At 37.5% G+C, this 10467-nt stretch overlaps 1 protein-coding gene across 1 annotated transcript; it reads left to right on the top strand.

Moving 5' to 3' along the window:
* The first annotated feature begins 159 nt into the window (after nt 1-159).
* pdcd7 (programmed cell death 7) lies at nt 160-10401 on the top strand. The gene is made up of 5 exons (XM_030128133.1): nt 160-1256; nt 4841-4979; nt 7858-8088; nt 8177-8264; nt 9617-10401. The coding sequence occupies exons 1-5, from the start codon at nt 231-233 to the stop codon at nt 9759-9761; spliced, it is 1629 nt and encodes a 542-aa protein (XP_029983993.1). The 5' UTR covers nt 160-230; the 3' UTR covers nt 9762-10401.
* Nucleotides 10402-10467: the final 66 nt, after the last annotated feature.

The following is a 10467-nucleotide window of genomic DNA, read 5'->3' as shown; positions in this document are numbered from 1 at the left end:
ACACATTCGAAATTTGAAGTTGCAGTACCAATTGTGGCCACTACTAGCATAGGCGCTGTAATTCACTAAGGAATCAAAACAGTCACAAATGTGAGAAGAAGAAGAAGAAAGAGCCCTCACTACGTCACGTAAACATGGCGACGATGAAGCACAGACTGTGCATTCTAGTGTTATCAAAGTTTTTCATATAATTTGTGTTTTTTTTTTTGTTTTTTTTTTACAATAATAATATGGACAACAGTTATCACCATGCTCCACCGGATACACAGCAACCTCAGGGTTACGGAAGTGGTTATCGGGAGACTCCGTACGCCGCCAACAGACTACCACCACCCCCGGGTAACACCGGTGATTCCCCGCTACCGGACAACACGGCTCCCCCTGCGTGGGGCACCACACAGGGATATAACCCCCACCCATACGCATTCAGGAACGACTACCCCCCACCACCTCCACCCCCGGGGAGTTTCGGTGGTCCTCTCTTAGCTCCTCCGTATCCTTTCGACCCCACGGTCCCGCCGCCACCCTTCGGCTGTCCTCCTCCACCTCCACCGGGCCACTTCCCAAACATCCCACCGAACGCTCCGGTTAACACCTACAGCAGCACCGGGACCCCTTCATTTCAACCGAACTGTAGACCCGGACCCCAGACCGGTCAGTTCGACGTCCAGACAGCGGTACAGTCGAACCAGAAACATTATGAATATCAGGGTTTTTCTGACAATGGAGATGTTTTCAGCAGGAGACTGGGAATAACAACAACAACAACACAACCACAACCTGAAGATGAATCAGTGGTTCAGAAACGACAGGACGAACAGTGGGTGAAAAGATTCGTAGAAGATAAAGGTAAATCCTGTAGGAACCCACCGACTCCACGACCACTTCAGATTTCAGTTCCGGACATGAGAGCCTTGCTGTACGGTGCTGCCCGGCTGGTGTCACGGCTGTCAGAGTCCTGTGGAGCTCTGAAACTCAACCTGGAGAACGAGTGTGCGTGGACCGACTCTTATTTACAAGCTTTAGAGATGAAGAAGGAGCTCGAAGACAAACTGAAACTGCTCAGCGACGGTGATAGTTTACAGAGGTTGAAAACTAAACTGTCCCGCATCGCTAAGACGAGGGAGAGGAGGATGAGAGGAAGGAAACGAAGACAGGTGGAGGAGCAACACCAGGAGGTTCAGACTGCTGAGAAGGAGGCCGCCATAGATAAATGGAGGATGAAGAAGATACACGAGGTGGAGGAGAGGAAGAAAGTAAGTAGAAAGAGGCACATTCTCTTACCTTCACTGGAGGTTTATCATGTTAACTTACCACCAAATGTTTCTGTTTGGTTGTACACCAAATACACCTTTCAGCTGTCGATATACAGTCATAATATGATTGTATTAACTCATAAAGACCCAAACAGCCACTAGTAACCAAATTCATCTACTGATCTAAACTGTTTAATACCTGTTGATCCACTAATCCTATCAATACATGTAAATAAATGGTGTAAAATGCAGTTTGTCATCTTTTCATGGTCATCAGATATGACCCATTTGGACGTTCAGAGGCTCCATATTGAACATGGAAACACTATCATCTTTTACAACATTGGTTCACCAATAAAACCCATGGGGTTGGATCAATGACAGTGGATGGAGACATTTGTTTTAATGATCAGTTATTGATATGTTTTGCTGACAAAGTCCCTTTTTCTTCAGTTTTTTTCTGTTTCTGATATAATAATTCTCAACTTCACTCCTAGGTTTTATAAACATCTACATGATCAGTAAAATAACTATAGGAAAATACATGATTTACACTGAAAAATGCAAGGTAAGGAGGATAATATTACAATCAATGGTGATAAATCACTTAAGAAAGGTTAAATATAGAGAAAAATTCATTTGGGAACAGCCACTAAAGTAGTACTGTGTCTTTATTGGTTAATATGTAGCCTAATATGTTTGATATTGCTTTTGTCTATGATTGATTCACCAGGTCCCAATGTTCACTGTTATTCATATGGATGTATAGTTTGGAATTTGAAGTGATAGTAACGTATGATATACAATGTACATTATAGCAACTAACATGGTTTAACACTTAATAATCAAATTGTACATCCATGTACATGACAGTAACAAAATGGTGTAGATGTATATTGACATATGAGGCCTTTATCTTTTGTTTTCTGTTTTTCAACAAAATATATTCTTTTTTAACAATGCCTCTGCTATTTCTTCAAACTCTATGATGACAAGGAACTTGGAGCAAAAGATGAACACGGGCACCCGGTGAATCAATCATAGACGTAGGCAATATCAAACATATTACATATTAGTCTAATACAAGCATATTATGACTGTGTATCAACAGCTGAAAGGTATATTCAGTGTACAATGTAACAGAAGCATTTCGTGATAAGTTAACATGATAAATCTCCAGTAAAGGTAAGAGAAAAAATGCTCAGGAAAACTCACAAAAACCCATGACTTTTAGTATGTGCCATAGAAAGATGGAATACATTTACAAAGATCTACAACTATTTTTGTTGCAACTTTCAAATTAATTTTCTCTACATTTAACCTTTTCTAAGGTATTTATCACCATTTATTATAGCATTAACCTATGCATTTTGCATTTTTCAGTAAAAATCAAGCATTTTCCTATGTTTCATTTACTGATCATATAGATGTTTATGAAAGCTCAGAGTAAATTAAAGTGTTGTTATATCAAGACAGAAACAGTTAAAGAAAAAGTGGTCTTTTCATCAAAAAGCTATATCATTAACTAGACATAAAATGAGCATCCTACATTCACAGTCATTTATCAACACTAGTTTCACTAGTGAATTAATACGTCAGAAGATGTGTGAGCCTCTGTATGTTCGAATGGGTCATATGTGGTGACCATGAAAGACTGAGAAACTGCATTTTACCTGAATTATTTACATGTTGATAGAATTATTGGATCAGAAGTTATTAAGCATTTAAATCAGTAGATACTTTTGGCTGCTGCCAATTGTTTAGGACTTGAAGGGTTAAGTATTACTTCTACGCTGTAAACATACTCCATTACAAGCATTAAGAACTGAATTAAATGTACATTAATCAGCCATCAGGGCGACACGGTGGTGCAGTGGTTAGCACTCGTGCCTCACAGCAAGAAGGTCCTGGGTTCGATTCCAACACCAGTCGACGGGGGGTGGGACCTTTCTGTGTGGAGTTTGCATGTTCTCCCTGTGTCTGCGTGGGTTCTCTCCGGGTACTCCGGCTTCCTCCCACAATCCAAAAACATGCACTAATAGGTTAATTGGTTAATCTAAATTGCCCATAGGTGTGAATGTGAGAGTGATTGTTTGTCTCTATATGTTCAGCCCTGCGATGAACTGGCGACTTGTCCAGGGTGTACCCCGCCTTCGCCCCTATGTAGCTGGGATAGGCTCCAAGCGACCCCCGTGACCCTAGTGAGGATAAAGCGGGTTCAGAAAATGAATGAATGAATTAATTTATCAGCCTATTAATGTCTATTAATGTCTATCAATAAATGTTGATCATCCCATTCCAATGGGACCTGTCAGTGGGTAGGATGTATTTTAAAATACATTTTCATATACAAAACATAACCAAGAGTCTTTCACTGTGTAAATATACTACTGACCCCCCAGTTTCTGTATTGAGTGCAAAATACCTTTTATTTCTGATTAATAAAGAAGATAATAATTAACACCAAAAACTGTCACCTTCACTGTCATAAGTATAATTTGCTGGAACAATGTCATATGAGTATATGATATGTTTAAAGGCATGTTTTTTTGGAAGTTAATTAAAGTTAGATCATCAAGATTCAGAGTAATCAATTTTTTGTATGTTTACCAATATTTGGCATTAATGATTGTACAGAGGTCAATATTATGACACATTTGGAAACACCGCTCAGAAAGGCCTTCTTCTTCTTCTTCTTCTTCTTCTTCTTCTTCTTCTTCTTCTTTGTCTTTGTCTTCGTCTTCTTCTCTTTTTTCTGTTTTGTAGAGGATGGCTGTCACTATTAATTGTGATTATATCTAAATAGTCTTGAACAGATGAAACAAACAATAATAAGGGAATTCTGTATTTTTTGCAGTCACTGTATTTGAGGATGGATTAGAGCTGTGCAGTCTTTAACTTCACCACTAGATGTCACTACACACTGCATTTAGAATTATGAAAAGTAAAAGTAGAGAAGTAAAGTGGTGCTTATCCAGAGAAAGTCATATGGAGTTTGTTGGACCCTCACCTACATCCATCAGGTTGTTGCTAAGTAACTAGTGCACGGTGTGTGCTTTGCAGTTTGATTAGTCGACAGTGTCTGCAAAGAAAGTAGAAGAGATCCATGGAGCTGAACCATAAAAGTGCCACCAAACCAAAGTAATGAGCTTAAACAGTCTAAATGAGTCTGTAGCGCTGCAGAGTCAGGTTATAATTCTCTGAGGGTTTGTCTTTACAAGTGACATCCATCACATCTCAAGTGGACATTTAGGGAAGTGTTAAGTAGATTTAGAAAGTCTGTTTTGTTTCAGAAGGAGAAAACCAAATTATTTATACAACATTTAGAGCAAAAGTCATACATTCAAGACTTTACAGAAGAGAGTGGGTTCAACCAAAGGACAAAAAGACAGATTTATTCATTAATATGTTTCTGTGTGTAGCTTAGTTTTCAGTGGATACCACAATACAATAAGTGGAAAAGCTTTAGAATCAGACCCACCACATTATTGTTAATTCATTTATTTTTCTTAAAACAGTGGTAAGATGATCATAATAGTTAGTGACATAGAAGCAGATGTTTAATATTTTGTTCTGTTTCCCAGGAACAGGAGCTGAAACTGGCTGCAGACTCTGTTCTGTGTGAAGTGCGAAAGAAGCAGGCAGATGTGAAGAGGATGCAGGACGTCCTCAGATCTCTGGAGAAACTGCGCAAACTGAGGAAAGAAGCAGCGTCGAGGAAAGGTCAGATTCATTTTCAGTTAAATAGAGAGTCTTTCAGATGTGTCCCACTGGACTTTCTTTCAGAAAAAAATTGCACTACAGTCAATGATGAGAGGCAAGTGTTTTTTTTTTTTTTAATCCCGTTAAATGATGCCATTATTTACACATACCTGTCAACTGAAAGGACAATTTTTCAAGTCGAGAAAGTCACATTTTGTGATTCAAATTTAAAGACGACCCACCTGAAAGTGTTGTTGGTGATGTCATCATAACTTTATTTGTCCACTGTCTGTTCAGAGTCTATGAAGATGTGTCATGACCAGACTGTGGTGAATTTGACTTCTTTTAATACTTTTTCACCTCATTCTTGGTGGTTAAGCTAAAATTTGTGCCCTTTTCATTGTTGGTTGCTATGGTGTATCATGTGTGAAGAGAGATGAAGTCCACAGACCTTTTAGATGTTTCTTTATTATTTATTTATTTATGTATTTATTTTGCCTTTATTTAACCAGGGAGTCCCATTGAGATTAGGAATCTCTTTTGCAAGGGAGACCTGGCCAAGGTAGCAGCCATACAAAGTCCAAACAACATAAAACACATACATGATAAACAATGAACAATAAAACACAATAACAACTATTCAACCATAATGGCATCAAGAAAAACAGTGACATTCCTCCTTCACTACATTCTCCATGATACTTTCAAAATCATTAATAGAAATGAATGTACCGGTATGTAGTTTTACAGTGACACAGACCGTGACCTGCTTGCCTCAAACTTATTTTTAACAAATATATGTGTAAATCTCAGTACAATTCAAGTAGGACCAAAAAATTCTGTCTTGCCACTGACCACCATTCATACTTTTTCAGACAGGGGCACAGTGGAAGGGCCAGGACTTTAACTCTGTATATACAGGGTTACTTTGGGGTCTTAAAAAGTCTTAAAAGTTTTGAATTTACAAATCTGCATTTAATACCTTAAAAAGTCTTTTAAAGGTATTACATTTGATATGGTAGGCCTTACGTTATTTTGCCATAAACTTGTTCTCTGTACTGTGTTTAAATGTGTACAAGCTGCAAAGAAAGTAACGTTATTCTTCTCAGTTCCACCCATTCCAACCCGACAATTTATACTGAAATTAGGAACCATTTATCACTAACTTTGCAGAGCCCGGTGACAAATGACTCGGAACAGTGGGAATCAAGGTGTTGGAGTAAATCAATACATCTTCCTAAATTCTAGGAGCCACAAATTTTTGTCAGTATGGCTGTGAAATAGGCATTCAATTCTGTTTTAAGTAGTCTTAAAAAGATCTTAAAAAGTCTTAGATTTAACTTGTAGAAACCTGTAGGAACCCTGTATATCCTTATTGTAAAAGAGCATTTCTTGCATAACTTAGGTGTTTAAGTCTTCAACAAACTCTGGAAAACTGCTGTAACCTGTGAAGCACCTTAACCCTTTATCGGGCAAGTGACTATTTTTGGTCATTTCTGCACATATTGCAAGACAGTGACTGTAACAGTTGAAGTGAGGACAGTGAGGAAACAATCTCAGGTCCAATGTGGTCTCCAGGGTCTGTAAGGTCCACCTCTGCATGAACAGTGAGTGTACCCACTTTGTTAGGTACCATGAAGTAATGGTTCTATGTTCCCAAAGTCAGAACTAAACATGGAGAATCAGCGTTCAGTTTCTATACTCCATATATCTGGAACAAACTACCAGAAAATATCAGGTCTGCTGAGAGTCTGAGTTCTTTTAAGTCCAGGTTAAAGACTCACCTGTTCACTGCTGCCTTTGACTAAAAGGCTTTTGACTTTTTACATTTTATATTCTCTTTGAAACTCTGCACTGCAACTTTTACTTTAATATGTGTGTTTTTATTTTTATTTTATTCTATTTTATTTATTTATTTATTTTTGATTTTATGTGTTGTTTTCTTACTTGCTGTTTTTAATCACCTTTTATATGTTTCTTTTATAATGTTTTAAATGTGTTTCTTTTTGTTTCTTTTATTTCAATGTCCTGTGTGAAGCACCTTGAATTGCCTTGTTGCTGAAATGTGCTATACAAATAAACTTGCCTTGCCTTGCCTTGCCTTGCCTTACTAATGTAAGGAATGATGTTCAAAGGGAGAATGTGGATGTTGACAGGTGTCTGGATCAGCACTTATGTTGATCTAATGTTCTAAAAGTCATGTTTTAATGTTCTAAAATACATCTTCCTTCCGGCTTACATGTGTTTTTCTTGTATCTTTTATATTTACTTCTTGGATTTTTTTTTTTTTTTTTTTGCCGTATAAGGGCAAGGATCCAAATATGGTATCTTCATTGACCTTGATTTTCTACACAGCAAAAAAAATGTTGAAAAATTTCACAAAAGTAATAAAGTGTTGTTATGTCCTCCAATAACACACTAAGGTTGAAATTTTGAATTTCAGAGTACTTCTATGAGTGAACTATAAAGGGTTAATGATCTACAAACTAGTGGAAAATTCGGTGAAGTATTTTCATTTCTAAGAGCAAAGCCCCATGACAGTATTTTGATTAAAACAGACTGTGATGCAAATGAAATGTAAAGACAGTGTATAAGACAGTGTGTAAGTCTGGTTACAGTATCGGTCTTATTAATTCTATAGTGATTCTGTTTTCATTCAAATATTTGATTAGTCCAGTTTCATCTAGTTCAGTTTGTGTGATGTGTTTTGCTGACGGTGAGGAAAATAAAGTTAAAGATTAAGGAAAAGAGTGAAAGAGGAAAGATGCAAACACTGCAAAACGGCACTGTCTCATTCTACTTTGGAAGTTTATATCAATATGCCTGACAATCTACTTATCGGTGTTGTAGGATCCCTGAGGAGTGAGACAACAAGTACAAATAAAACCATTTGTCTCAGGTATCTTCACTGAGCAGGAATCTGACGAGGCGTTTAGCGGCCTGCTGGAGAAGCTGAGGAGCGTGATGAAGAAGAGGACAGCTGTTTACTCGGCAGAGGAGAAGGCGCTGATGGTGATGTTGGAAGGAGAACAGGAGGAGGAGAGGAGGAGAGACCTGGAGAGACGAGTGAAGAAGGAGAAGGAGAAGCAGCTGCAGAGGAAACGCCGAGTGGACGCCATGCTGTTCGGAGGTAAGTGCACTCTGCGGCACCGAAACGACACTTAACGCTGTCTGGAAAGTCTCGATAATCCTTTTTGTTGTTACTATTGATTTCACAGATGAAGTACCTCCTGATCCGGGCCTGCAGCCTTTCAGAGAATACTACACCCAGGCTGAGCACTCGCTGCACGCTTTAGTACAGATCAGGTTAGAACTCTAGTTAATTCTGTAGATAGATAGATAGATAGATGCACCTGTTTTTAGCTTTTCTATTTGCTACATGACATTGTGTGATTTGTTGTACATGTAATCTGTTCGGTTGTTTATTCTGTTTGTGTGGTTGTTATTGAAAATGACAATCAGTTCTCAGCTAACTTCCCTGGTTAAATAAAGGTTAAATAAAATAAATAAATAAATAGAATCTAGATAGATAGTCATATGAAAGGATATAATCCAAGGTTAAAACAGTTTAGTTCTAAACATAAATGTCTATCTCTCTATGTATTTAGTTCCTTCCTTATGCCTCCATAGTCTCCTACATACAATTCTTAAGTATCCAATGGAATTAAAGGACAATAGGAAATTAATAAATCTGGCTTTAATCATACTATTACATACCTAAGAATGTTTATAAAACTGCACATAGAAAAATTCTCTTAAACCAAAATGGGCAGAAGTTTGTCACACCATTTTTAACCAAATCTTAAGATCGATGCATCTAAATATTATCAATTCTAGACAGTGTACCTACCAATACTCATAAAATACCTGTCATGAACACTGATTTATCCATTTAGGAATGAAGTGAGTAAACACACACATATTACATGACTTTTGAGCCCAAATATTCTAAAGTGGACTGTTTTGTATTAATTTACACAGGTTTTTCATTGTTTCATTTATTACATGGGTGTCAAACGTAGGGCTTGTGGGCCAAAACTGTCATGATAAAAGGTTCCAATCTGGCCTGCTGGATGAATTTGAACATGCTGAAATTACACTGAAGATATTTACAGTCAAGGGTGTCAAACTCATTTTAGTTTCAAACTTCAATCTCTAAAATTTTAACAATATTTTGCCTGTTACTAAATGTTTGGTGCCTTCATAGATCCACTGTGGTCTGTAATGCACATGTATAAATGATAAGTTGAGGCATAATAGTATTAAAATTGCACTTATTTTTCCATGAAATTTCAGGTTATTCACATATTTTTTTATGAAAGGATAGTTTCCAAATGTAAACTTTGTCATAATTTAATTTTACTTTTTTTGCACTAAAACAAAGAGAAAAATTTGGAGTTATCATTATCTACAGGTTATTATGTTATTATTTTACTAGTTGAGATCATATTGGGCCCCGTATGTGCCCCCTGAGCTAAAATGACTTTGACACTCCTGACTTATTAAAAATATTATTTACTATGAAACATAGTTGCTTTGGCGTCATCTTGTGTTCATATTAAGACACTACATCCGTTCTATTCATTGCATATGAAATGAAATAAGGTGGAGCACATGAACATCTATTATTCACAAAGGCTTCAACTGTTGTTTTTCAGGAGAGAATGGGATTCGTTTCTGGTGCCAGCGGATCATCCTGACGGTACCCCGGTCCCTCAGGGCTGGGTCCTGCCAGACCCCCCCTCAGACCAGGCCTGGTCCTCGGCTCTGCAGAGCACAGACGTGGACTGTGATGACCTCTGACTAACAGTGTCTTGTCAGGTGACTGATAAAGACGCCATCTGCCACATCAGGCGGAGCATTTGTCAAGTGAGGACACTGTCGCAAAGCCATCAATAATCCTGTAGATTGATTCAATTTGTTTCAGTATCAATCCACGGTTTATTGCAGGCACTACTGAGAAGAAAGATTACAAGATAAAAATAATTTTGTTGTATCTTGAGGAAACTTTTAGATCCTTGTTTCGTCGTAACTGGATGAAATTAATTTATGTTTTCATGGTTTCTTTTTCTACTTTTTTTTTTTCAATGCAGCCACAATGATTTTTTGTCTGAATAAAGCAGAGAACAGAAAATAAAACAAATTTTATTACTCACTGCTGTTATTTCTACCATTAATGTTCCTTAATATAACCTGTCTTACAGAGCTGCTGGACTGTGTGGTCGATCTAATACACTGTTGCCCATAAAGTTGGAATAATTTGGTTTTCAGACAGATTCCTCTTTTTATTCCTATTTCTACACATCAGTAATCACCTGTTTTAAACTCGTTTTACCCTTTATACTGTATACTGAGTGCCAATTTGCTCCAAGAGGATTCTGTTGGGTTTCTGTAAAGTGGCTTAAGAGTGTGGTTTAGAGCAGCTTTAAATGCAAAGTGTTGTGAGATAACTTTTGTTACGATGTGGCACTATATATTATACGCTATATATTGATACGCTTTATCTATT

The sequence above is a fragment of the Sphaeramia orbicularis genome, chromosome 3 (assembly GCF_902148855.1).
Source record: "Sphaeramia orbicularis chromosome 3, fSphaOr1.1, whole genome shotgun sequence".
NCBI lineage: Eukaryota > Metazoa > Chordata > Actinopteri > Kurtiformes > Apogonidae > Sphaeramia > Sphaeramia orbicularis.
Note: the sequence above shows the minus strand (reverse complement) of the source record. Positions and strands in the feature narration are given on the sequence as shown.